Here is a 27,473-nt window from a genome sequence, read left to right as displayed (position 1 = left end):
GTGAGCACGTTGACTCATCTAAACTTTAACAAGCCCGGGGCAAGCCATTTCATCATCCAGAAGGAACCACCCAGAATAGCCTGGGTCTGCGCCCAAGGTTTAAAGGGCCAGATCTGAGCCGCGAGAAGTTTTCCCCGACTGCACAGACCACAAAGTACAAGAGCTTAGCGGGAATCAGCGCAACTAAGCAACGCTGGCCCGCCCCGCTCGTAAAGAGTAAGGATCATAATCTGCTGCATATGCATGAGGAGGACCATAGGCCAGATTGGGGCTATCCAAATTGCGCCTGACTAAAAATTCTTCGGGTTTGAAGACTTCAGTGCCCCATAATTTTATTCACGTGCATGTAAAGTCTATAAAAGATCTTTTGTGGAGGATACTGAGGGAAGAGTGTCCGAGGGTAGCCCCACTTTGGGTCTGTAGATCAGGCGTCTGCGACGGACAGCCTGATTCTGGACGGGGTCCTTGGGCCGCCCGACTTGAAGACGAAGGGGGCGTCTCCCCAGCTTCTGCGGCGTCGGTGGCGAGCTAAGGAGGAGGCAGGCTGCGGCAGCGACGGCGACAGTGGCGGCAGTGCCATGGCGGGGCTCGCAGGTATCGTGGCAAAGCCCGCCTGGGCGGGGTGAAAGGTCCTCGGCGCGGCCGCGGCGCCATGTTGGCCGTCCGGGGTCACCTTAGGCGCCGCTTGGCCTCTCGCCGGGGCTTTCCTTCCGCGCGGCCGGGGGCGGGCGCACTCTTGTCTGACGTCGGCCGAACCGCCCCGCTTCTCCCCAACCTGGGCCTTGGGGGAGGGGTCCTCTTCCCGTCCCGAGGACGGGTTCCGGGACTCCTGGCTGTCACTCTGGCCTCCAAGGTCAGCGAGCTCCCGGGGTGGGACTTGGAGCACGGGACGCGACCACCACCTCCTCTGCTTGAGCCTTTGGCCAGGGGCTCAGCTTTTGAGAGGCCGGCCATTCTTTCCTCGCCACTTCAGTATCTGTTTGTCTCTCTCTCTCTCTTTTTGTTCCGTCCGAAGAAGTGTGGGGAGAAGGGAGAACCAGGCCCCGAACCCTCTCTTTGGTGACTGTCTGCTTCGGGTCCCGGTTACTCTCCCACCAACTTTTCATCGATTCTGGACACCGGTTCCCTCTCCTCCAGTGTACGGGGAGTGGCCCTCAAGGGCAGCAGAAGGAATGGAATGCCTGTCACACTCGTCTTGGCCTGGAAAGGAAGGGGGGGGGATGGGGACAATCGATTTTTCCTCCTCCTTCCAAACCTCTTTCAGTTCCCGTCTAGCCTTCGTGTCCCTTTTTAGTTGAGAAACTGCGACCTCTTCTGCTTGATAGGTTCTTTCTGTTTATAGGTTCAGATCCTCCTTTGTCAATTTCAGGGAACTGATGTATTGATGTATTGGGGACGGCTTCTCTGCCCAGCCTGACATGGTCCAGCCATCCTGTCAGCCTTCTGGAACCCAAAGAAGTTCCATTTTAGGTGCTCATGCCAAGTATTAGAGCGAGCTTACTTGTTTCTTTTAAATCACGATTCATTAATGCCGAGAATTCCTGTCCGGAGATTGGGTTTCTGGAGCCATGGTCAGTTTCCAGGGATCAGCTTAATTCTGTATCTGAAAGTGGGCGTCTTCGAGTTGCTACCAAAACAGTTTAACTTCTTGTCTGTTGTTTCTAAGGGGAATCAGAGTTAGGCTGTCCTCTCTTCTTGTTCTCTGTCTTTGAAACACATGCATTCCATTGCAAGTGTGCAGCTGTGTGACCTACCAGGAGCCATATATTGCCTTCCTCTCTGTCTTCCGGCTAAACCTTGGGAATGTTCAGGAATCCGTCCTGCTGTGGAAGGGGGACAGGATCATTTCCAGAGAAGTTGTGGCAAACGTGTCTCTCTGGCATGTGCAAGAAGTCAGTAGTCACCTGGAAAAAGAGACTTTGATAGACCAGTATAGTGTGTGTGTGTGTGTGTGTGTGTGTGTGTACACATTTAAATCTCCTGGGGGCGATCAAGTGCCAGCTGAGATTCTCCTTTTGGGATATTGGCTCCTCAGGAGATCCAAGTTTGAAAGTAGATATCTAGGAAGTGGCCTTTGTGTAATTAGGCTATCTTTGGCTGGCCCCATAGCCCAAGCCAAAAAAACTTAATCCCTGTCCTGTCCCTCAAAGGAATCCCTTCTTTCAACCACGGCTCAGTTACTCTACAGATGGAGGTAATAGTCACCCAGAACCCACATCTCGAAAAATTTGGTACTTACTGACCTCCACCCTACTGAATTTGGACTGGTCAGTCCAAGAAATAGCCTTCTCCAGCATTAGTCCCTGGCATCTTCATGTTTTGCTAGATTCCCATAAAGCTATTACACTTTGCTCACAGTTCATCTGCTTGCCTTTCCCCTGCTTGGAGGTTGCAGCCTCTTTAGGAAAAAGGGATATCTAGCTCTGGGTACTAAGGGCTTTGCAATAAAAGAAAACACCCTGTTATTTTATGTGAGAATAAAATGTTTTAATGGCATATAGCTTGTGGAAACATTGTATAAATAAGGTATATTTGGATCAGGCTTGCAGGTATAACATAAAAAAGATGGGGCATGAACACATTCCTTCTGCCTTCTCTAGGTTTAGTTTGCTTTCAGGACAGCAGGGGATGGGGCAGGAGAAGAAAGTGAATAGTGCATATTTCACGTTCTAAGGGCCACCAGAGCAATCCTTGCCTGGAAGTCCACACTTATCACTGCTGGAGGGTAGATGGAAGGAAGAAGTTTTCAAGATCATGTGGAAAGCCCTGGGGTTCAGTAGCCCCTTGGCTTGGGGGATGAGGGGACAAGATGCACTGTGTCCAGAGTAGCCACACTCCTTTCTCCCTGCTTTGGCTGCCTTTGAACTCAGCTGGCATCTAGCCTGGGCTGAGGTTAGAACATATGGAACAGTGAAATGGCAGTGCCCCCTCCACATCTCCAAGGGGAGGGTCAACCTTCATTGGGAGCCTGGGTTGATATCTACTCATGGCTCAATGGGTTTAGTATGGCAAACCACAGAAATTCCCAGTCATGAAGGAGGTAGGTGCTGACTGCTGATAAGTAATCCTGGGACAAAGGACCTGACCTAACTTTGAGCCTTGGTAGCAGCTGTGTCCACCCTGCTGAGGAAGATGGAGTCTTAGAATGCATGTCATATCCAAGTCCTGTGGAATCCCGACTGTCTCTGATGTGTGTGGAGTTCATCTGGACCTTAGTAGGGAACTAAAAGCAACCTGACAAGGTAGCCTAAACTGATTTGATGGATGGTAAAGCCAAGGCCACACATAATTCTACACTACTTGCCCCTATTTCCTGGTGCTGAATGAAATTACAAGTATCTTCAAAGGTGCCAATGATTGGCCTGAACATCAGGCTTTCTCAGGGGATAGAGACAGGTCAAGGTTCGAGGGGATCAAGGTGCTTTGCTTTGTGTATTTGTGATGTGCCTAAGGGATTTGAGGAAGTAGCAGGAGATCGGTGGCTTTCCAGCTCATTCCTTTAGTATTGACATAGGAACAGGTGTGCAGTGACAAGGATGGATAAAACTAGAGAAGCAGCTTAACAGGTGGCAGGACTGTTGGGTGAGGCAACTGACACTTGCAAGAAGAGCCATGGCTAACCAAGGAGGGGACTAAGCAGCCAGCCCGCTCTCCCTGATGCCGTCAATGGAAGAGGAAAGTGCATCCTGGCGACCTGATGAGGCTAGTAAGGATGTACCAAGAAAACTGGGGGCAGGAGTTGTCCAGCTGGAGGGTTGAGAAAGCCAGGCAAGGTGACCTTGGGGGTGATTCTGGGACCTGGAGCGCATTGAGATGGTTGGAGGAGTTGTCAAGTCATGTCTTGTCCAAACTAGTGCCCCTTTTCCTCCTCAGCAATTGTTTCTTGGGGCTCCTGGGTGGAGTTCTGGGGTATAGCTTTATCAGCCCTCATGGTTCTCAGGATCCCATTTAGAGGGCCATCCCCATTTACTTTCTCCTCATCTTTTCCAAATTGATAACCTGCCGTGGCATGGTACCTTATCTCAGGACCAAGTAAATGCACCCGTTATCCTGGGGAAGGGGAAATGTCCCTTATTCTGAGACAGATGCATACCACTTTTTTGATTGGGGGTGAGAAATAGTCTTTTATCTCAGGACAATATTGAAGTGAGGCAGGTTTGAGAGTCTGTTCATTCTTGTCTTCTTGTCACCCCCTCCCTTTCCCAAGTGGTGTACAATAGATACCTTGCCCAGCTTTAGAGACGTGTGACGCTGTCACAAAAGAAGCCACAAAGGAACTTTTTGGTGCACCCCACTGCCCTGCATGATTCTAACACTGTACAAGACAGGAGAGATGATTTTTTATTTTTTGTGGAGGTGGGCCCTGATCTCCAGGAGCTTACAATCTAGCTGGGGAGACACAACTAATGCACATGTAAACCAGTACAGTTAGTGACTACCACAATATTGACCTCAACTGCTGCGTGAGACCAGGGACAGCAAGATCAGTGAAGGCCCAGGGGTCGGAGAAGGTGTTCTGGTGAAGGTGGGATTCAGTTACTGGTTAAATAGGGCCGAATCAAGTGACACATTTTGGGGAGGGGTTTGGAAGGCCGGGTTGAAAGGGGGAATGAGGGATCAAGGCAGAAATAGGCGAGCCATAGGCAAGGGACAGCAAGAGAACCCCACTTCCTCCCCCACCCATACCCTCCAGTCCCACCACGCTGCATGCAGTTGATGTTTTCTCTTCTGTACCAAGATTCAGGGCTTCAGCTGGTGATGTCAGAATGTCCATTCTGCTGGTTGTTGGGGTGTTGGATCTCTGTGGCTGAGATGGTGCTGTTACAACTTGATTCAGATCAGAACGTGGTGCATACGCCCAGATCTCGAGAATTTGCTCCCCTCTTCCCCCTCCTCTCCCACCCTCCGGTAGTGGGACAGGGTCAGAGGGGTTGGGAAGGGAACGGATATCTTCATCATTGTCGGTGCTGCTTCTCCATGGGCCTACCGGCCCCTCACTGACCTTGGCAAGTGCTCCTCTGACGAGGGAGCACAGGGGACCCCCCATTACTGCGCGGCACTGGCTCCCATGCTGGTCGAGAAGCGCAGGAGCACTTGATGACATGGCCGCCCAGAGCTGGGATCTGGGGCCTCAGTTGGGGGCTTGCTGCCTGCGCTCCCCCAGCACCTGCCGCCCGGTCCGGGACACTGTGTGTGCCAGCTTCTGCAGGGAGTACCTGAACACCTGCGGTGAGAGATTCAGGACCCACCCTTAGAGAAGCACCTGTGACTCCTTGTGCTGCTGATACTGCCTGCAGCTTGCTGGTCCTGCGGTGTGTCCGCCCAGCCCGCCGCCGGCCACGCCTGCCTGTCCAGTGTAGCCTGGAGTGGTGGACCCGGCACAGCTTGTCCACGAGTCAGGGTAGCTGTGTGTGAGAGCTGTGCCGAGAGCTGCATGGATGCAAGCTGATTGGACCCACAACTTAGGTATACCTCACTTCTTGCAGTGGGCTGTGTCCCTGGAGGATTTCGAAAAGTGAATCCTACCCAGTAAATGGCAGCATTCCAGGAACACCTTGAAGGAAATGTGCGATTCCTTTGGCAAAGAATTCCTTGAGCAGGGAACTCTTCCTGCAAAAGGAGCTCTTGGGGTAGATGGTTTTCTGCACAAAGCGCCTTCTTCGAATTCGGCTTTAAGAAAAGCACTTTTGCGCTCGCGCTCTTTTTTTCCATAAAATGATTTGTCCCCTCTTTTTGAAGCTTTTTCCATTTTTTTTTCTGCGAAAGGCATTTTCCTCTAATTGTCTTATTCAAATTGTGTATCTAGTTCTTTTTTCTGTCCCTTTGTTTCTCATCCAATGCTCTTTATCTAATGGTTTTTTCCCTACTAAGTGCCTTTGTCCGGTTATTTTTCCTACATTGCCCGTTTTCTTTATTTCCTCCCCTTTACTTTTTCCTCTGATTTAATAAGATTCTTTTCGTTGAGTGTTTTTTTTCCTGAAAAGTGCCATTTTCTAACTTATTTTTCATCCCACCCCACAAGCGTTATATGTGTATACAGTGTATTATTTTTCAAAAATTTCCCGCAATGCGCAATTTTTTAAGGCAGAAATTTTCTCTGGGCAAGCTCTAAAGTCTCGCTGCACAAAGTGCCCCGCCTCCCTCCTGGGGTCGAGTTTGAGTATAGCAGGCGATTCTTACCGCATTGGTCGTGATCGTCAGCAGCGGGCGACCGCCGAACCCCTGAGTCTTTGTTCCCGGCCTGGCGGGGGCGCACTGGGGACAGGGTCTGTGCGAGGATGTGGGCACGCACGCGAACGGGCGGGGACAAATAGTACCACTGTGGCACTTTGGGTCCGGGTGCGCTTCGGGTGCCCTCTCCCATCCAAAGCCCGGGCATATACTCACCTGCAGCAGCACGCGGAAGATGTACCAACCGATGATTAGCAGTTCTGCTGAAGCTGCTGTCACTGCGGCCATGGTTCTGAGAGTGGGTGGTGGAGAGCAAGGGTTCGCTGAGGTCTACTGGTCTCAGAGTCCGCTGTTGGGCGCACTGCCGCAGCCCTGGTGGCCGTGTACCCTCCTGCCATCTGAGTGCGCATGCGCGCTTGGTGGGGAGGGCGCTGTTGAGGAGGAGGGGTGGCGGGGGGCGCTCCTCATTCGCCAGGAGAGGAAAAAAAAATCTGTCTGTTCTTTCCACACGGACCCCCACCTCCCGAGTCCGCTCGTAACACCCTTCCAGAAGATTCTGCTCTGCCCACTTTTGAAATTCAGTGTTAAATGGAGGGGAGTCATGGCTCTAGAGTTTAGAGTGAGGATAGGGGTGCAGGCTTTTTGGTATGACATACCCAAGTCTGCAAATTTTAAACTCATGCCAACTGTTTTGTGAAAGTCCTTGTTTCTCGGCTGTTGCTTCCCCACTCTGCCCAGCAGGCGATGGTGGCTGCGATCCCCAGTTGGACCGGCCCTCTGCTCTTAGTAGCTAAAGTGATTGTGTCTGCTCTGGGAAGGATGTAGGAAGGATTGATGCCCTTTGTGTGCGCCGAAGGTTTTTGAAGAAATGGTTCAAATGTATTGGGACTGGTTTTCTGTGGCACAGCTGGTATCAATCCCTGTCTTGTGCTCCCCTCCCCCATCTCTAGTAAGTCTGCTGGGTTGGTTTTTTGTACAGGTTGCTTCGCAGCTGGAGCACAGAACAGTATTTTTCAGTAGCCGCCAAGGGTTATATGGCTACTGTCGCCTAGTTTCAAAGTAAAGCTAGTGTCCTTCTCTTAGTGTGATCTTAAAAGCTCTAGTGGAGTGCAGTTCAGGTGGAAAGACCAAATTGCCATCAAGCTACTTGGCACAGAGGCCAAACGTATTTGCCCCTTTGTGGACAGGGATATATATATATATATATATATATATATAAAACTTAGAGAAGCCCAGTTCTGTTCAATGTCAGTAACAGATGAAGGTTCGTTTTTGGTTTTGGTTTTGGTTTTTTGTTTTTACATTGACTTGAAGTTGACTGGTTTGAGCTAAATGTTATTGGACTATTTGAAAAAAGCAAGCCTGGTCCAACCTGCCATCTTAAAATATTTGACGCCACTTGACTGTGTCTTCCCGTAGCTTGCCAGCAGCACGCGGAAGTACTGTCTGGCATCTCCAGGTTAGCAGTTCACAGATAATTGCTGTGACTTGACACACTCCCTCTCTGGCGCTGCAGATGGGACTATATACAGAGCCATTTCCTACCACACGGGGGCACAACACCAAATCCATGGTGTCCTGTGGCAACCACAGGGCGGTATTGTGAGGTCTGGGACCTTTGAGGACGGGCCGCAGCCCCAGGAGGCGATACATGATCTCTGCTGGGCAGGGCCTAGGCAAAACCAGTCCACTGTGGGGACCGTGCCCTCCTGGGAGCCCCCAGTAGAAGCCCAGGGAAGACACACCCCAGGAGGCCATCTTAAACTAGTAATTTGGATAAGACATTCATGGGTGGGTGGGTAGGAAGAGGCATTCACATTTGCTGTTGTTAACCATGATCCATTTTCCCAAATAAGTATACATTTTGTTCCTGTTTTTTTGTTTGTTTTTTGTTTTTGTCTGTCTGTCTGTCTGTTCTTTGTTTGTTGTGTTGGCTTTTCTCTTCAGGATCCTTGCTGCCTTGGTGATCCCAGGCTGACTGCCAGAGAGCACAGCGGCTCAGCTCCTGGAGAGAGAGTCGAAGAAAACGGAGGGCAGCCACCTGTGCCTGCTGGCTCCCATTAGGTCGGTTCCTGCAGCGGTGCCTGGCAGCCTTGGTGAAGGCCCTGCCCGGCAGAGATCATGTATTGCCTCCAGTGGCTGCTGCCCGTCCTCCTCATCCCCAAGCCCCTCAACCCCGCTCTGTGGTTCAGTCACTCCATGTTCATGGGCTTCTACCTGCTCAGCTTCCTTCTGGAACGGAAACCTTGCACAATATGTGCCTTGGTTTTCCTGGCAGCCCTCTTCCTCATCTGCTATAGCTGCTGGGGAAATTGTTTCCTGTACCACTGCTCCGATTCCCCGCTTCCGGAATCAGCCCATGACCCCGGCGTTGTGGGCACCTAACAGCTGCCGAAATAGCTTTCCGAGGAAGCAGAAGACGGGAGGGGAGGCATTGGCATAGGTCATAAAGCATTGGAGTTTCAAATCCCGCAGCCCTGCGGGTGCCACATTCCTAATGGAGCCTTTTGGCCTGTGATGTTTTATCCTTAATAATGTGAATAATGGCACTGACCGGTGCTTCTATTGTAGCGTCCTGTAGTCGTGGGTGGTCTTATGGTCGTGCGTTCTGTCACCATCTGGGTCCCAGCTGACGGATTGGCCCACCCCCTTGCTCATCGTTTTGGAGAATCTACACCCACCCTGGTCAACCACCCTTGGGCAGATACAATGCTAGTCTCATTGTCACCTCCATGACCCTTCCTCATCAGGATCGTCCTGCTTCCCTCCTCAGTCCCTTTCCCTGGTTTCCCCTTGGTTCTCTCCCACCCCTTTCCTTTTGGGGGAAGCACCTGTCCAAGACAGGGCTTATTTTTGCACTTATCTCAAATTTGAAGAGATTGCTGACGCCCGAGAGCCTCGCTTTTTCATCCTTCTTTCCCTGTCAAGCAGAAGAGACGGAATCATGTCTTAATTGCTTGTTGTCCACAAACCTCCAGTATTTTCTCTGCCTCATTTTAAAGAAAGAAGCAGTGGAGAGACATTGTTCCTTGGCCTGGGTGTCTGGGCTCTTGCCTTCCAGTCCAGCCTCTCTCCCTTTGCTCTTCCTTCTGCCTCTCAGCCGTCCTAAGGGGGCCGCCTCTTGTTTGCAGTGCATGCTCTTCAGGAGGGAGGTATGCAGTGTTCTTGTAGATCAGTGGTCCCCAGTGAGTGAATGAGAAAGTATTATGTGTTTCATAGCAGCCACAATTCCCTTGGTAGTTGTTGGGGTATTTTTTTTGATGTGCTCTGTATATGTGTGCACGCATGTGTGTGAGAATGTGTGTGTGTGTGTGTATGTGCGTACATGTACAAATACATGTATATATTCCTTTTGAAGAAGCTTTACTGAATGTGTTCTGATTTTGAGGTTTGGTAGTAGTAACTAGCTAGTAGGTCCCACTGCAGTTTTTATTTAGCATGGGGATTGCAGAGTGACCAGCACAGTGGACTCCAAGGTGGTTCAGACAAGACCCAGGGGAGCAGTGGCCATCACCCTCCTGCCAGGAGCCTCTTCGTTCCTGCACACATAGACTGTACACTATGAAGAACACACAGAACGACTTGGTGACTTGGTACTTGTTTTATATTCTCTGTGCTTCAGTAACAAGTGTTGGCAAATGAGACTTTCCTGGTCCCTGCCCACTGGGGATCAGCATGGTTGTTCTTCCAGTCGGAAATGTCCTCTCTTGTGTGCAAGTGAGGGTGGTGAGCCAGGCACAGAACTGGACGCAAGCACTGGGAAGTGGGACTTCGAGGCCACACTTGTGAAACGCTCGGACTGCTGTTGTAAAGCTTTTTTCTGGTGTGTTCGTTCTACAGCTGTTTGAAATGTTTAATAAAGCTTTATAAACTTTACTTTGTGGTTTTATGTGACTGCAGCATTTGGGTCATGGTGTTGGATTTCTGGGTTGGTGGGGGGCAGGGTAAAACACATGGGGCTGAGTCCTTGGCGCCAAAGTACCTTAGCTAGAGAATTTGATCTGTTCTCTGGAGAGCAGATGGTGGGGTCGGGGAGGGGCAGGGGCAGTGGCAATCCAGGCAATGAACAGGAGAGAGTCTTGAAAATTTTCAGAGATGAGACATTTGTATTTCTCAGCTCCCATGACTTCCTGCCTGAAACTTCGCTCCATAGAAGACTTGAGTAATGAATCCCTTGATAAACAATTTAGGACAGCTGGTCATCAAAGATTTTTATGATGCTGCTTTTGAAGTAAAAATAAGTGAAACCCCTCATGGCATCTCAACTGGTAAAATAAATAAGGCTTGCCATTTACCCAGCATACCTTAGGTGCTAGCTGGAAGCACAGAGGGGTAAACCCTTTGCTGTGGATGTGCACGTGTTAACTGTGGCTGTGACCTGGGACACTCAGTTGTGGCAGCATGCCAGGGCCCTTTGCTGGGTATTCACCTGCAAGTCTCCCTCTCAAAAAGCGGAACAGGAGCACTTCCTGAGAGTGGGAGCTGTTGTGAGGGCTGCCAAGGTAATGTTTGAAGATGGTTTGGTGACTTTAGGGAAGTTCATATTGACCTACCTAGACATTTCCTTTATTGTGGGAAAGCTGTATGGATTTATTCCTATTCTTCTGCCCTTTTTACATTCCTGGTAGGTATTGCTAGTCCATGCTTTCCTCTTCTTGATATAACTTTCCAAAGAGCCAGGTGTAGTGGTTCACACCTATAATCCTAGCAGTCAGGAAGCTGGGGCAGGAGGATTGTTCGGAGTTGACCTGAGCTACTACAGAGTGAGACCCTAGCTAATACAGAACAAAACAGAATTCCCAAAGATGTGTCTGTTGGAGAGGAATTTTTCTTTGAAGAATTGCAGTGACCATTCTTAGGATGTCTTTTCTGTCTGCTTCAGTGTTGGCCTTCCCTCTTGAGGTCTTTGCTGTGCATAACTGGGGTTCTAAAGAGATTGACAAGTTGAGCTGGGCATAGGGAAAGGCTAGTTTGTTCAACAAACACAGAGACACTGTACAAGGCTTGCTCACGATTTCAGGACAAGCAGGCCTGACACTCCAGGACCCCACGATTCTAGCCTAGTGGGGAGACTTAGCAAAATAGACAACTGCAGATTGCAAAAACAAACCAAACAAGCAGATGCTTTTGTGTCTTCTCCTGTGGAGGCACCTGGATGGTAACTGAAGCCAAACTCATTGCTTATTTTGCTCTTCCTTGGAAAGCAGCTTTCTGTTTTAGATCTTGTGCTTGAGAGTCACGTATAGGCCACCCTCCAAAAGATTTATGGTCCTTTCGGTGGGGTGCTAAGAGCCCATTCTTGGCAGGGTGCTTGCCACCTGGGGGTTCTGTCTGCCCACAGGACTCCCCATATCACCTAGGATGCCACCCTTCTCCCTGAGCTGTCTTCCAGGAAAACAAAGACACTTCCTTTGCAAATCTCACCCTGCACTTGTGTTGCCACTGTAGCTCTCTGAGAAGGTGTCCTGCTTCCGCTGTCAGTTTCTGCATAGGTAAAATGTGGTCTTTGGAACAAATACAATTTTCCCAGCCCCAGTGATCTGAGAGTCTTCCTGAATCCTAGGCTCTTTTCAGCCCAGCTGAGGTAGGTGGCTGGAGTGAGTTGGTGGCAAGGGACTTTGGGAGCTGCCTGATGTACTTTGATCAGTGTAGCATGTATGCCCAGATACTGCTTGTCTCGGGAACTTCCCTTCATCTCTTTCCTTCTCTGTGTTGAGAGCTTGTCTATGGCCCATCATTCAGCCCTCATGCATGCTGTTGCTCAGGGGTGTCAGAGTTCCTTTTAAGAGACTGAACTCCTGGAGGGCGTGGCCCGTGAGTCCTGCTCAGAGACCAGCCCTTCTATTCTCCAGTTTTTGTCAGAATCTCGTGTATGATGAGACCCTGGGACCATAGTGGAATGATGGCGGAAGTCACAAAATAATCCCACACTAGTTCAGAATTATGAATAATAAAGGGTTATTTATTTAGGGGAGACTTACAGATCACTGTCCTAGATAACAATCCTCTGCATGAACAGGGAACAGGAACAGAGTCTAGCAGCCAGAAGCAAGAGCCTGAAGCAAGAGAGCAAGAACATGCTTTAAAGCTGCATTTATAGTATGAGACCATGCCCAAGTGGGCTGGTATCTTAAAGGCTATTAGCTGAAGGAGGGAAATGTGCTCCCACAGCAGTGGACAGTTCATTTTCACCAGCACAGTGTCCTCTTGGGTAAAGAGAAAAGGGATAGTATTTATCAGTCAGGTTGTCCTAAAGATTCTTGACTAGGCACTGTGGTAGGGGTTCTGAGGGTCTCAGAAAGGAACTGATGCAGACTGAGAGGACTGGCTGTCAGACCTGAAGACTAAGAGTGAATACCTGAGCAGTGAAGTAATAAACGAGATATTGCTGGATCACCATCGAATCCAGCATCTTGCTTACAGATAGATTGAACTGAAAAGTAAAATGAAGAACCACTAGTATCTGGCTAGATACTGGATACCTTAGAGACAGACCCCAAAAAGCTTCTGGGGAAAAAGAACAGTCTGTTTAAACCTAGAGCACTGACAGTTGGGGAGCACTAAGAGAGGGTTTTAAAGTTGAATTGCTGCTAGCAAGCCCCCAAACGGTCCTGAGAACTCCTGTTTCCAGCTGACTAGGAGCCATCCCAGTATACTAGCAGCATGTGAGATGGGATTCGTCTCTCAGGGATATAGAGAAGGCCACGTCACTGGGAATGAGGAGAAAGGGCTCAGAAGTAGCAGTGGTAAGGTTAGCAAACTAGTACTGGGTGAATGGAGTATGTTGAAAACAGCATTGTGCATCCTGGTCAGGCAAAGCCAAGTGGCTGGAGGTTCTGTATCGGCCTGGAAAGGGACTGAAGCACTAGGGTCAGGAGTGGACTAAAAGACTAAACACCCTGCTGGGAGGAGTCAGGAGCCCTGGGTCTTGTGCTCTGCCTTTGTAACTTGTACCTGTCCAGATCCCACCACCACCACCTTAGCTTCCTCCCCTTAAAATGGAGGCCAGTAGCATCAGCTTCAGGGCAGTCTCGGATGCCACCCTTGCCAGTAGGGCTGTGTGGGCACTCTTGTTCCTTACTAGGCTCCCTAGAGCAGTTAGTGCAGGGGCATGTATGAGGGTGCCTTGTTGGATCTGGTTGAACAAGACCCACCCTAAAGACAAATCTCTGGGTAGTCCTGACCTCTCACCTCTTTCCCTGGGCAGTTGTAGAGAACACACACTTGGACAGCTCGTCCATGCTGCTGTTCCCCTGTCCCGTGCTAGTGGTGGCAGCCTTCCAAAAGCAGGGAGACGTAGAAGATTATAGGGCCCTGGACTTGATTCCCACCCCTTGGCATGCGACCTTATTCTTTACTGTTCATGTTCCTTGAGGCCTGTTACCTCATTTATTAGTCAAAGAAGTCCTTAACATTTCCAGAGACATCTGTGAGACATTGGTGACCTTTAATTTATTATTGTTACTTGAGTCTTAAAAGATGCTGGCTGAAAGTGTGTTAAGGCAATGAGGTATTTAATCAAAGGATTTTATATTCGAGGAATAAACTTGAATTTTACTCTTGGGTGCAGAAGTGCCCAGAACATTCATGTATAGCCAAGGCAGAAATGGAAGGGCCCATGAGGGAGGGAAACAGACGACGCATTTCAGTGGTTCCCGTTGCTGGTTCCCACTCCTTAGCTGGATCATTGAGGTCCTGCGTGACCCTTAGTCATAGAGGCTTTGTCACTGAACCAGTCACAGAACCGGCCTGACCAGGCCTGGCGCAGTGCCCGTCAGTCTGTGTCTTTATGGAGAAATAGGCAGTGAGGTGACTGGTCTTTGCTAGAAGGCAGGGAATCGCCTCCCAAGACTCCTCTTGGCAACTCTGAAGTGACGAGGATAATTTCCAGACTAGTATTTTGAGAAGAACCTCATCAAAAACACACAGCCCGACATCCTTTCTGTGGAGCAGAGCACATGAGGCAAGCCCCTATCAGGCCTAAGGTAGTGGCTCTGTTTGCCTACAGATTGACAGCGACCCACTGACTCTTGATTCCTGAGCTCCAATAGACCATAAACTGAGTTAGTTATTGGCATTGCTCCTCTTGCCTTTCCATCTCCTTTCCTCAAAGATCATGAGCATTGTCACTAGAGGTGGGCTCAGAACTGCCTCTCTTCGGCCTCACTCTGCTGCTGTATACCTGCATCTCTGCAAACACTCTGCCCAGATGTTAGACTTACTCCAGGCCCATGCCCTCTGCAGCCCTCGGGCTTCTGCTCTGTAAGGCCACTTGCTCACAGATGAACAGGGCTCTTTGTAGGGCTGCTTTTAGTGTATGGCAAAAGGGTTGGCTGGTTTTCACTTACTGGTCAAGTATGAACTAGGTGTTTCCACACTCAGAGCCATTTTGGGGGCTGCTGTGTGGTTCCATTTTGCACAGACAGGAACTATGGCCCACAGGGGCTTAACACACACCCAGCTCTTGTCATAATGGCCCTCGTGACTTTACCCATCTACAACCTGGTATGTGGTTGTGGCTAATACTTGAATTGGTAAGACTAGACTGATACTTCTGTACCAGTCTGTACACCTGTCTTTCTGGCCCCTCTGTGTTTCCCAGGCCCATGGCTTTCTCTTCATTTGGATCTAGTCATTTCTGGCTGCTCAGTTTCATCTGTGTCTCTGAGGATACAGCCCAACTTCTTTCAACCCATGGTCCATGTAGCTATTGGGTTTCTGTACCATATTAGGACATGTTCTGTGGCACTTGGCTCAACTTTTGTCTTTCCACAAGGATGACATGCTCCCTATGAGTGGAGCAACTAGTGCTCACAGTCTGGCTGGCACCTCTATGCTCCTTCTCCAGGTGCCAATCAGAGACACTCACCTATCCTCAAAGGACGTGGTCCAAAAAGGTGTCAGGGGTTGGAGTGACAACTGCTACCATCATGAAGACCAAGAAGGAATCACTGCATCACCTAGGGGTCTTATCCCTCTGGAGCTAGCCAAGTGGGAGAGGCAGAGGAGGAGAGTGAACAGACCAAGAGGATGGGATGGCTTTCCCGACTTTGGAGGAAGGGAGCTGGAGGGTGACACCTTTGTGACTGCTCGTTTTTGTATGGCCGTTATTTGGCAAGTGCTTTCCTAGGTTAGAAGCCATGAGCAGCTGTCCTCAGGACCTCCTGAACCTCATAGCACTCCAGTGAGAGTGGTACAGCCGTGCCTGCTGTGCAGATGCCCTCTAGATGTGAATTGCCCAGCAGTAAAAGAAGCCCTGGGACTTGCCGCTGTCCCATTGTCCTCCCAGTCATGAGTGGAGAAGGGGTGTGGAGCAACAGGGGTGAAGCGTTTGAGGCTGGGAGCAAGAGAAGATGGAGGAGGTGGGTGGGACTCCAGGGCTGGAACACATCTGCTCAGGAGGGAGGGGTAAGAGGGTAGAGAACTTTTTAAAACAAGTCAAATTGGAGATAATAACCTGTTAAAAGTTAGGGATGAGGGAAGAAATTAGAAAAGGTATCTAAACTAAAAAGCAAAGAAATGACATCAGGAGAGTGAAGGTCAACAGTAAGCAAGGACAAGTGATGGTCCGTGCCCCGATGGCCTGGAATGGACTGAACTATTTAACCTGGAATAGCCAGCATGGAGCAACCCACCCACCCAAACCAAAGTGGCTTGGCACTGGGACAGTGACCTCGTCTATTCTGAAACCATTGCTGGGAGGTACTAAATAAAAATTTGCTGATAGGAAATGAACATCTGAAGTGAGAAATTACATCAGATGAAGCAGCCAAGCACAGAGGCTCATGCTTATCATCCTAGCACTTGGAAGGTAGAGGTTGAGGGGTCATGAGTTTCAGGGTCATCCTTGGTTGCAGAAAGAGTTAGAGCCCAGAACTGTGTAGTAGTGGCATACTCCTTTAGTCCCAGCACTTAGGAGGCAGCTCTGAGTTTGAGGCCAGCCTAATCTACAGAGCAAGTTCCAGGACAGCCAGAGCTATACAGAGAAATCTTGTCTCAAAACAGACAAACAAACAAAAAAACAACCGACCAAACAAACCGAAAAAAAAAAAAGTAGAGGACACTGTGAGCTGCATGGAACCCTGTCTCAAATAATAAATAGTACACATTCAATTGAAACTGTCAGTGTTAAACTGCTGATGACAGAAGGGGACCAGGGTATCATCCATCTGATGGCCAGCTAGGTAGGGCTACCTAAGTCATTAGAATTAATACATACAGTGGTCAAGACTAGGAAGACAACCCTCCCTTGACCACAGGTCTGCATGGTGTTTGGGGGTATTATGCCCTTATGGTTCTTGAGAGTTGAGGATCCCCTAGAGAGACGCACCCAGTCTTGGATGAGTTTGTTTTCATCACCTAGGGTTCTCAGTCATCCAGATTTCACATAAGGGACCTCCAACAAAAACTAGCAAAAATAACCTGCCCTTTCTGATTGTAGCATCCCTTTCACACAATATGCTGCTTCCCCGGATAGATACAAACTTACTACCCGAGTCTTACAACTCATAACTCCATTACATTTTTTCTTCTTTGTTTAGTTTTTAAAATTTATTTTATTTTATAAGTGTTTTGCCTGCGTGTCTGTAAGTGCACCATGTGTGTACCTGGTGCCCATGGAGCCAGAAACAGCATTGGATCCCCTGGAACTAGAGTTACAGACAATTGTGAGCTGCCATGTGGCTGTCAGGAACTGAAACCACTGCTCTTAACTGCTGAGCCATCACTCCCACTCCTGTGCTATTCTCAATCAAGATTAGATAGACAAAGTAATCCTGCTTTTCCCAGTGAGGATGCTTCTCCACTGACTCGCTGGATACACCTTCACTCACTAAGCCTGTCTCCCCATCTGCAGAGGGAGGCAGCTGAGCTAGATTATCCCCAGTTCCTTTTCAGAGCTAGCATCACGTGAATCTTCAGATGCCCCAAGGCTTGTGACGGTATTAATGGGGAATGAAGACCCCAGACTTTGTCAGCTCCACATTTTGGAACATGGAGGGATCAAGATGGCTGCAGCCCCAGAAGGTGAACTTGCTGGGAACCGGCTAAGATGATTCTGCTGCTTGTGGTGAAGTGTCTTGGCAAACCATTCAGGTAGGTCTGCAGAATTGAAGGAGAGGGTGGGGTTGACACTCTGTGGCCCCTGAGTAATGTTTCCTTGCAGGATTGGATGTCTTCAGACTGGTAGATGCCAACTAGATGGATCCATCCACACTGGCAAAGTAGGTGAGCTGTCTCTCCACACACTTTCCTGGCAGACTTCCAGTGACTTTCTTACTTTGAAATGCTGTCCTATATTCATTGTCATTGTTTCCAGTCATGCCTTCCTGTAGCCATCTGGTTCTCTGTCCAGATGGCACATTCTTTGAGAACATAGCTCCAGAAGTGGTCATCAGTCAGTAATAGCTAGTCTCAGAGCTGGAGCATGAGGAGAAGGCTTGTCCAAAGCCAAAGTTCAGATTGTTGATCTGTTGTTTACTACAAGGAAAGCTCTATTCTAAATCCACCTCAGAGCACACAACTAAGGCGGCTTAGTTGATATGCTTTAAAACCTGAGTTCAATCCCCAGCCCTGTATAAAAAAACAGATTGGCAGCACACATCAGATAACTAGAGAGGATCAGTGGGGCTTGCTGGCCAGTCAGTCTGGCAAATTTTGAACTCCAACAAAAGGGTCTCCCAGGAACCAGGCCCCAAACCGACCTGTGACAGGCATTCCAAGGGCAGTTGCAACATGGACCCTGCTGAGGAGACTGAGAAGGGGCCATCGGAAGAGACCTCAAAAGCACATAGGTTCCTTTTTTTTTTTTTTAATATTTTTATGGTGTATTTAACTTTATTGGTGTGAAGTGTCAGATCCCCTGGAACTGAACTGATCTTCAGACAGTTGTGAGCTGCCATGTGGGTGCTGGGAATTGAACCCGGGTCCTCTGGGAAGAACAGTCAGTGCTCTTAACCACTGAGCCATCTCTCCAGCCCCAGCACATAGGTTCCTAAAGCTGGTAAAGAGTTTGCTGCACAGCTCTGAGAACAGGACAGAAGTCCCCCAAGTGGGGGACAGTTGACATCTATTCTGGCTGAGAGGAGGGAGAAGGGGGCTGAAGGGGCTACAGAGCCAGGAAAGCACCCATGTTCATTGGTCACATCAGGATGGGAAGGCTGAGCCAGCCACCTGCAGAGTAGAGACAAACAGCAAAGGGCCCCAGAGCAGTGGGATTAAGTATTGATGTGAAGGGATTAGTCGTGTTGGTGGAAGGAGCAAAATTCAATCATGTTCCTTTTTGTGGGGAACCTGATCTCCATGTTCTCAGGGAGCCTTCATCTGCCCTGTGGGTCCTAACTGCAGCTCTAATTGGCTGTGGCTGCTTCTTGCCTGGTGGCTGGGGTCATGTCTTAGCATTCTTTGTAGCTCTGGGCACCTAGCAACAGGCAGCTGTTGATGTAGGGGCAGAATAATCATCGTCTGTCTCAACTCCAATATCTGAATTGGAGATTCAGATAGATGCTTTTTGTCAAAAAGATTTACGTCATACAAGGAATCAACAAATGACATAACATTCATAATTACTTTATCTAGATCTCAGGGAATGCTCCCTGGCCTCAGTGTGGGCTCAATTTCTCAAAGTGTATACTACAGGGTCATGGCCACTGTCTTATCTGATCACTGCTGCCCCTCCCCTGCATACAGTGAGGCAGCCAACCAGCTGGCCTGTTTCACAGGGAAAGAAACAGACCCAGAGAAGTAAAGCAAAAAGATAGAATGGTGAGAAGTACAGGGGATGTTATAAGGGCACAGTCTTGAGTTCTTTGGTCTCTCCTAGACAGTGTGTACTGAATTGTAACTATTTCTTCTATAATTGCACAGAAATCAAAATCAGTGAACTGTGGCTTAGCTGCCTGGGCATGTGTCTTTCAGGACTGGGTAGTGTGTCTTCTGCATAGAAGGGCAGCCCGGGTTCCACTTCAACTCCCTGGAAGTTCCTACCAGGAAGTGTCATGGGTGTTAGAGCTGTGTGAGACGTAGGGGTGCTAGAAAGCCACAGATCCCTCACTTCCTTTAAGCATGGTCTTCAGAAGCAGGAAATTGTATGAGAGACAGTTCTCAACTAAAAGAGTAGGATTGCAGAGGAATGGATCAGAACTTCATGGTAGACAGAAACCAGAAGTGCTTAGACTGGTTGTCTGTTAGGCAGTCGGGCTGGGCTGGAGAGGTGTTCCATGGCTAAGAACTCACATTGCTCTTGCAGAGTCCCCAAGTTTGGTTCCTGTACCCATGCCATTCTGACCTCCTCAGGCTCCCGCACTCACGCGCACGCTGCCACACATTTGCATACGCATGCATACACACTTAGAAGGTCAGTCCTGGAGTGGCCCTCCTGTCTTGAGTGCAGCCCTGATGGGTTGGGGAACACAGTATTGTAAGACAGTCAAGAGACATTGGAAAGTGGCTTACATGGCCAGGGTGTTGGGAACACAACAGTGGGTGTGGCAGACACCTGAATCCTAGGTTGAAGGCTGAAGAAAGACACAGCTGGCCTGGAGTCAGTGCCACTCTGTAATGGGGACCCTAAGAAGATGACTTTCTAGGGAGCATGTGGAGAAGATGGCAGAGAGCCTAGACCAAGACAAGGAGTTAGAAACATTCAAGGAGCTGATCCAGGTGGCAGAAAGAGAAGGACCTGAGAGATGCAACACACAACTAGGAGAGGGGGTTGCCATGGCAACCAAAGTAGTAAAGAGTTTCAAGGAGAAAGTAATCAACATTGTCAAATGTGGCAGCGAATTCCAATCTGATCAAGACAGGAATTTCCCTGTTGGACTTCAGGATTAGCTGACTTGTACTGAACTTAAAAGAGCATTTGTGGGGTATTATAGGAACATAAAGGGGGATGATGTTGACATGCAAGGGGGTAGACTGTCACTAAGTCCTTTAAGGAATCAAGAAGGAAAACTTGGAGCTGTGAGAGATGGGGATGTAGAAGGTGAAGCTAGGAAGGATGAGCCAGTGTGTACAGCCACACCCTCCAGTGTCCCGCTGCTGTGTTTCTGGCAGTGTGCCTGACACGATGGCAGTCAGTACGGTTTCTGGAGCAGTAGAGGAGAAAGAATGAGTCGTGCTCATCCATGTACAGTGCCCCATACTGATGGGTGGTCTGGCATGCTTCAGACCAAGATGGGGAATCCAGCAGAAAGTATTTTGGGTCAAGGATAACCTGTGCCAGAGGCTAACCCCAGGAAAGACAGAAACAAGCACACAGAGGCAGACAGACAGGAAGGAGCTGCAGAAAGAAAGGAGCAAACAGAACCCTAGCCTTTTTTATCTTAATCGTGAAGGAAAGAGCAATGCTGATACATGGCTATTCTGGGCTGTGGAGCCAGCGTAATTGAACAATTAGGGACAGAGACAATTATTTGAAATAAGCTCCCAAAGGGGCTGGGATGAAGTGCGGAGGAAAATAATTAGTTTGGGCAATAATGTGTGTATGACCAGATGTGGGCAAAACTCAATTATTTACCTTTTAGAGAGTAATACGATCCCATGTTCTTTTGGGAACATTTTCATCTGCCATATATCCTGCCTACATGTCTAATTAGCACCAGTTTGATCCTGTTTCGTGGCTGGGATCATGTCTTAATATTTTGTGTGCAATAGACTGAACTCTTTAGGTGCCAAGCCAGTGTCTTCTGCCTTAGACTGGAATTCTGAAAATCAACATGTATTCTTGCTGCAACCAAAAGGTATGACTGTGACAGCACAAGAAAGGGAGTGGTTAAATCTGGGGAGGCAGACCTTTGGGTGGAGAAAAAGTCAGGTCTGCCTCGCTCATCCTTGTGATCTCTAGGTTCACACTCACCATCTCACATGAACTTCCTCTCTCTCACAAGATCCAGAGAGGACACACCTGATTGTGCCAACACTGTAGGAGGGACAAGACATGCTGGTAGATTCCCAGCCAGTGTGGTAGAACCAGTCTAAGAGAGACAGAAACAGAGGAGAGAAAAGCAAACAGAATAGGCTGGAGGTTCAGGCCGGCAGACCCAAGCAGTAGATAGAAAGCTTGTTTTCCTGGAGTCCTGTCCCCCCTGAAAGTGACCCGTCAGGGTCCCATCTTACTCCCCTGGTATGGTCTAGAGACAGGATCCTCCCCAGTGGCAGACATTTCTATATTTGCACCCAAACTCTCTAGTATCATTGTTGTGTCTTTGTGTTTGCTCCATCTGAGGCACCATTTGTGTGATGTGACAGAGATGGAATCCGATGGACAGCAAGCTTGTGAGCTCCGCTCAGAGCAGCTCTCCTCACAGTCCTGCCCGATGTTCCTCGAGGCCCCTGCGACTAGTCTCTTCATGCTGCTGATCTGTGTGTTTTTCTGAGCCAAGGCTGTATTTTAATAAGCAAAACTTTGAATAGTGTCTTAATACCTGATGTGGTAAGTACCCTTACCCTGCCCTCTCTTCTTTTAAAAAAATTACCTTGTTATATTGCTGGTTTACTTATCTATCTTATAATTAACTTGTCAAAGTTCCATAGGGGAAGAAATCTTATTAAGCAAGACTGCATTGGAGGGAAAACGGCATCATTAGGATGCCATCAGCTTCTCCCATCTGCGACAGTGGCGCCGTCTTCCATGGTCAGTCTCTCTTGTTTGGTTTTGCTTTGCTTTTAATGCCCTCTGATAAAAGCTGGCCCTGCAAATCGCAGGCGTCCTCCACGTTTCTTAATGGCTTGGCTCCTGAACACCTTATTAGTTTTTGTTGCTTTCGTGAATGGAAAAACTTGCCTAGTTTTTCATTTTACTTTCCAAGTTTTAATCAGTTTGCTAATCACTATGCCGCATTCACAGACACACACCAAGTAAGCGTGCTTTGTCCCTGGACAGACAAAGGAGAGCACAGCACACATGCAGATCTGAGCTAATTGGCAAAGAATGAATTTGAATGTTGGAATTAAATTTCAATTATACAAGTAAAACACGAATACATTTTCTTTTCAATACAGTCCACATTACAGATGGGGCATCCCTGCTTGGCCTCTGTCTCAGGTCCTTGGACATTCAGGGGAGGAAGCTGATATTTGTCCAGTGTTTGCCTGTGCCCTGTCCAACATGCTTCTGTCCTTTTGTTTCGTCTGTCTTCATAGGCAGGTGGTGTCCACACTGGAAGTGCTGCTGAGCTGTGTGCCCCACAGGATTCGCCTCGAGTGGCTCTCTGCATCTCCGTTCACTCCAGTGCTCCGCTCAGCTGGCCACACACAGCCGCACACAGCCGCACATAGCCGCACACAGCCTGCCACCTTCTATTTCAGTTGTTTCCTATTGACTGACTGTGAGAATGCCTCTGGTGGGGTCATAGCAATCACTCTGAGGTACCCGAAGCTGTTGGACTACAGGGAAGACACGTCCTGAATTCAGATCAAAACAGCTTCCATCTTCTCCAAAGTGTTCATTCTCCTGCCAGAGCATCTCCAACTGAACATTTCACCAATGGAATGGTGCATGGGTAAAAATACTGTCCCAGGTTAGTGTGCCTGTGTCATGCCACAGCCAAAGCTTTTGTTTACCTCCATTCCTAGTTTTCCGTCTGTACTGTGTGCCCAAGTCCTTCCTCCTCCTTTTCCTCTGTCTGCCTGCCTGCCTCTCTCTAGCCTCAAGCTCAGGGTCCTCCAACCTCAGTCCCCCAAGTACTGGGATTATAGGGTATGATACCACATCCTGCCCACTTCTTTACTTTCTCTTTTTAAAGATATTTTTATCTTTCAGTGGTTTCTGGTCCTTAATCTGTTTCAAGCATTTTATACTAATTCTTTGTTGTTACAGATGTTTTTCTACATTGTGATTTTTTTTTTTTTTTTTTTGCCAAGACAGGGTTTTTCTGTGTAGCTTTGGAACTCGCTCTGTAGAACAGGCTAGCCTCGAATTTACAGAGATCCTCTTGCCTCTGCCTCCCGAGTGCTGGGATTACAGGCGTGCACCACCACCTCCCGGCTTATGTTGCAATTCTTTTGTCATTTAGTTGAATTGTTTTTAGAAAAATTTAAAATTTTGATAGTCATATGTAGGTTTTTACTTTTACACCTTCTTTTGGCAATCTTAAGAAGCCTTCTTTAGCAGGGCATTGATGGCACATGACTTTTACCCCAGCACTCAGGAGGCAGAGGCAGGCGGATCTCTGAGCGTTCAAGACTAGCCTGGTCTACAGAGTAAGTTCTAGGACAGCCAAAGCTACACAGTGAAATTCTATCAAAAAAAACAACAACAGGGGCTGGAGAGATGGCTCAGAGGTTAAGAGCATTGCCTACTCTACCAAAGGTTCTGAGTTTAATTCCCAGCAACCACATGGTGGCTCACAACCATCTGTAATGAGATCTGGTGCCCTCTTCTGGTCTGCAGACATACATTCAGACAGAATACTGAGAATACTGTATACATAATAAATAAATAAAATCTTAAAACAACAACAAGAACAAAAAAAGGACAAAGAGGCCTTCTTTATATTAATTTCAAGGCATTTTTCCTATATTCTCTGGCATTTATAGTTTATATAAACATAAGCATATACATATATATAGTTTGTAAATGTATATTTATGTCATGTATGAAGAATAAATTCTGTATGCACAAATCTTATTGTACAGTGTCACCGCCCTACTACTTTGTGGAATGTAGATGGTGTCACCTAAGCCTGCTTTCTTTACCTGGTACCACCCTGCTGGCCTTGGGCACTGTGTAAGGCTATTCCTGGTCCTCTGCCTGTCTGCTCCTAGATTGCTCTCTCTCACCCTCTCTGGTATGCAGAACTGCTTCCGTCATCCTTACACATTGGTCCCACCATGTGAATTTTAAAATGTATCAGTTTTCAAGAGAGTGCTTGCTAGGAAATTGTGTTGAAGTTACACTGAATCCACAGGTAAGTCTGGGGGAAACCAGCCTCTGCCCTTTGCTCGTGTCATCCTCCCAGCTCAGGGCATCTCCCCCTCTGCAGACGACGGCTGCATTCTCTGGGTCAGCTTGCCTTTTTGTCTCTTGATGGATTTACTCCTCAGTCTTTTTCCAGAGATTTCCAGCAGCTCTGGATGGCAGGGCCACTGTGCTCCTGTGCGCTTGACCCATGTCCTCCATCTCAGCCTCTCACTAATGGTGAGCTCGCTCCGCAGATACACAGAGTAAACCTTCTTCCTCCCTAGGCACAAACACAGCAGCACCTCTGAACACAGAGCTGGCATAATTAGCTGAAAACAATTTAGAAACTTCCCAAATTACACTTCAATAAGCAAGCAAAGCATGAATACATTCTCCCTTTTAGAGGAGGAGTGGCGTGGACCCAGCTGCTGTCTCTGCCACCTGAGATTGGGCCCTTCTCCCAGAAGCCTCTGTGCAGAGCTTCAGGGATTTCTTTTCAGAATAACACACATCTCAGCAACGGTGAGGGTATCTGGAATGAATGTGGTTTGGTCATGCGTGTTACACAGTACTCTCTCATTTACCATCTACCCATCTTCCAAACACCACCATCCTGAAGTTAAAGTGTTTCCTTAGTCAGAAAGCACATCAGAGAGCTCCAAGGCCCTGCTCCAAGAACACTTTCCAGTGGACTCTAGGCTGTCCACTGTTTGTGTTTTTATTGGTTTTGATTTTTTAGGCTAGCCTCAAGCTCACTGTGTAACCCAAGAAGAACTGAACTTATCTCACTGTGTCTCCCTCCCAGTGTTAGCGCACAGTCCCACATCCAGCCAGACTTAGACTCTTGCCTGCCCTTCACCAGCCTCACAAATATTTCCCACTTCTTTTCCTCTGGAAACTTCCTGCTGCTTATCTTACATTTGTATCATGTGATTGTTTTCCAACTCTCACATCTAACACATGACTGCAGGCGAAGCTTATTAGAGTGTGGTATTGGTGTTTAGTTTTGATACATTTCAAAATGGGTGGCTAAGTTGTCCGTTGCGACTTACTGGCCATGCCATCACTTCCCCTCAAGGTTTTGGCTTGCTCCCTTTATTCGGCACAGCTCCCAGATGAGCCCAGCACGGGCCCTTTCTCTCCAGTCATCCGTTTGCTCCCTTGCGTGCTTTGATAACAGCGGAAACAACCCACTCTTGGTCTTGTATGTTGTCACACAGTTTACATTTTTGAACGAGCTGGTCAAGCTTTAAAACCTTCCTGAGATTTTTAGGGAACCAGGGAACCAGTGGATGAATCTCCGGGAAATGGACATCTTCATCCTGGACATAGATGCCTCCCAGTTCAAGCATCCTCCTGCCTTTTAGAAGTGTGGTGGTTTTCCTCTGGTAACAGCCTTGCCTATTTCTTGTTTTATTCTTAGGTACTTAAGATTTTGTTAGCAGCCCTCTGCTCCTGTTTGTTTGACCCATGTTCTCCATCTCAGCCTCTCAGTAATCACTGAGCTTGCTCCGCAGACACACATAGTAAACCTTCTTCCTCCCTGGGCACAAACACAGCAGCACTGCTGAACACAGAGCTGGCATAATTAGCTGAAAACAATTTAGAAACTTTCCAAAGTGCACTTCAATTCAGCAAGCAGAGCATGAACACATTCTCCCTTTTAGAGGTGGAATTACCTGAACCCAGCTGCTGTCACCTTTACCTAAGTCCCATATCCCATCCCCTCCAGTTCTGTGTATCTGATTCTGGGGCGTGCATGAAATCTGTGTGGGTGCTTTGAAGGAGTCCACTGTGCAGAGAGCTTGCGGGAAGCTGCATCCCGACTCACCTTCGCGTCTTTACTACACAGCCATGCTGATTCCAAAAGGTCTCGTCCTTTATCACAGCGGAGCACCCTTCCCCTCAGCTCTCCCAGTCTCCATCTCCAGGTGGTTCTTTGTTTCTGTTCTGAGCAGCCTTCTCTTGGCAGTGATGCAGAAGGAGGATGCAGGGTCTGTACAGTCTCTATTTTAGCAGACTTCCCCGCTGCTCTCCATGGCTTCTGTACCATAAGTATCTAACCAGAGGCTAACTTTAATCCCCAGACTGAACAGTTATCAGTGTTTGCCAATCGGATGAGTGAAAAAGTTAAATCCATTTTTTAAATTTGTATTTTCCTGTTTGCCAGTGAGGTTTTCATGTGTACATTGGGCATTTGTATTATTCCTGCAGCTCTGAGCTGCCTGTTTTTGCATTAAGCTCTTCATTGGCCTGTAGAATGTTCTGATGTAATCAGGATAGTAAGCTTTTGTGCTTTTTAGACAAATATTTTGTCTGGCTCTCAGTGCTTTGTAGAATCCTATGTTAGAAGTTACCAATTTGATCTAATGTATTTCCTCAATCTCCTTTATTCCTTTTTGAATATATATCATGTTTGGTTTAAATGGAACCTTTATTTATTTTTTAATGGTTTCAGAGTTTTTGTTCTTGAGTCTTTCTTACATCTGAAATGTATTTCTGTGATTAAATTGAGACAGCATCTAACCTTTCTCAAAACGTACAGCCAATTATCGGAACATAATAGAACAGGTCGGCTCGTTCATCCTTTCTCTGCCACTCTGAAGAGATGCTTCCTCTAGACTGAGGCCCCGGTGCTAGGTGGCTTATTTATTTATTTATTTTCATTTATTTATTTTTAACTAATCTGTTTATTTCTGTCAGCACCAGACTTTAATTTGCCATTGCTTTTTACCACTTTTTGATATCTGTTAAGTAAAATGCCACATTTCACCACGGCTCCTTCCAGCTGTCTTAGCTCACTCCTCCACACGGATTTTAAAAGCTTCTTGTCAAATACTGTGAATTCAGAGATGAACTCGGGGGAGGCTAACGTCAGTACAATGCTTTGCCGTTCACTGCAGGAACGAGGCAGGACTGTATTTGTCCAGCATGTCTTCCACACACCCAGCTTCCTCCTGAGAAACTTGTGGCTTCCCTCTTGGGCTTATTTCTTTGGTTTCCCTCATTGTTGTGAATGAATTTTCACTGCCCCCCCCATTTTGTTTGGCTTTTGTTTGCTACATTTCTTTTTAATCTGCTTTCTAATCCCTGTACTTCATTCACAGACACACAAAGCAAACGTTCTTCCTCCCTGGGCACAAACACACAAGCACAGCCGAGCACAGAGCCAGCGTAATTGGATGAAAATGAATGGGAATTTTTCAAATTAAAAGTTTAATGGCACAAGCGAAACATGAATGCGTCTTCCAGAGCACCACTGCTGGAGCCTGAGTCCCTTCTGGCTACCTGCTCTTCCCCAGCGGCAGCCACTGTGATGGGCTTAGTATGTACCTTTCGAGACCTTTCTAAAAACCTGTAAATACGTATTACACACCCTTAGGAAATACAGGATTTTTGTCAT

At 48.0% G+C, this 27,473-nt stretch overlaps 2 protein-coding genes across 5 annotated transcripts; one reads left to right on the top strand and one right to left on the bottom strand.

The window, feature by feature from the left end:
- On the top strand, window positions 1-27,473 carry Blcap (BLCAP apoptosis inducing factor). Of its 3 annotated transcripts, XR_012909732.1 has the most exons (4): window positions 1-594; window positions 8,119-21,601; window positions 21,695-21,802; window positions 22,312-27,473. XR_012909732.1 is itself a non-coding variant. In XM_075962844.1 (2 exons), the coding sequence occupies exon 2, from the start codon at window positions 8,293-8,295 to the stop codon at window positions 8,554-8,556; it is 264 nt and encodes an 87-aa protein (XP_075818959.1). In that variant the 5' UTR covers window positions 392-594; window positions 8,119-8,292; the 3' UTR covers window positions 8,557-10,047. The 3 variants fall into 3 exon arrangements, 1 of the variants encoding a protein (XP_075818959.1); XR_012909733.1 differs by lacking the exon at window positions 21,695-21,802 and having other exon boundaries at window positions 2-594; XM_075962844.1 differs by lacking the exons at window positions 21,695-21,802; window positions 22,312-27,473 and having other exon boundaries at window positions 392-594; window positions 8,119-10,047.
- Nnat (neuronatin) lies at window positions 4,319-6,589 on the bottom strand. 2 transcript variants are annotated; one of them, XM_075962841.1, is made up of 3 exons: window positions 6,388-6,559; window positions 6,181-6,268; window positions 4,319-5,224 (listed from the first exon to the last, which is right to left on the bottom strand). In XM_075962841.1, exons 1-3 carry the CDS (start codon window positions 6,457-6,459, stop codon window positions 4,995-4,997), a joined length of 390 nt encoding a protein of 129 aa, XP_075818956.1. In that variant the 5' UTR covers window positions 6,460-6,559; the 3' UTR covers window positions 4,319-4,994. The 2 variants fall into 2 exon arrangements, with proteins under 2 accessions (XP_075818956.1, XP_075818958.1); XM_075962843.1 differs by lacking the exon at window positions 6,181-6,268 and having other exon boundaries at window positions 6,388-6,589.

Source organism: Microtus pennsylvanicus, chromosome 2, assembly GCF_037038515.1.
Source record: "Microtus pennsylvanicus isolate mMicPen1 chromosome 2, mMicPen1.hap1, whole genome shotgun sequence".
NCBI lineage: Eukaryota > Metazoa > Chordata > Mammalia > Rodentia > Cricetidae > Microtus > Microtus pennsylvanicus.
This window is presented reverse-complemented; position numbering and strand designations above follow the sequence as displayed.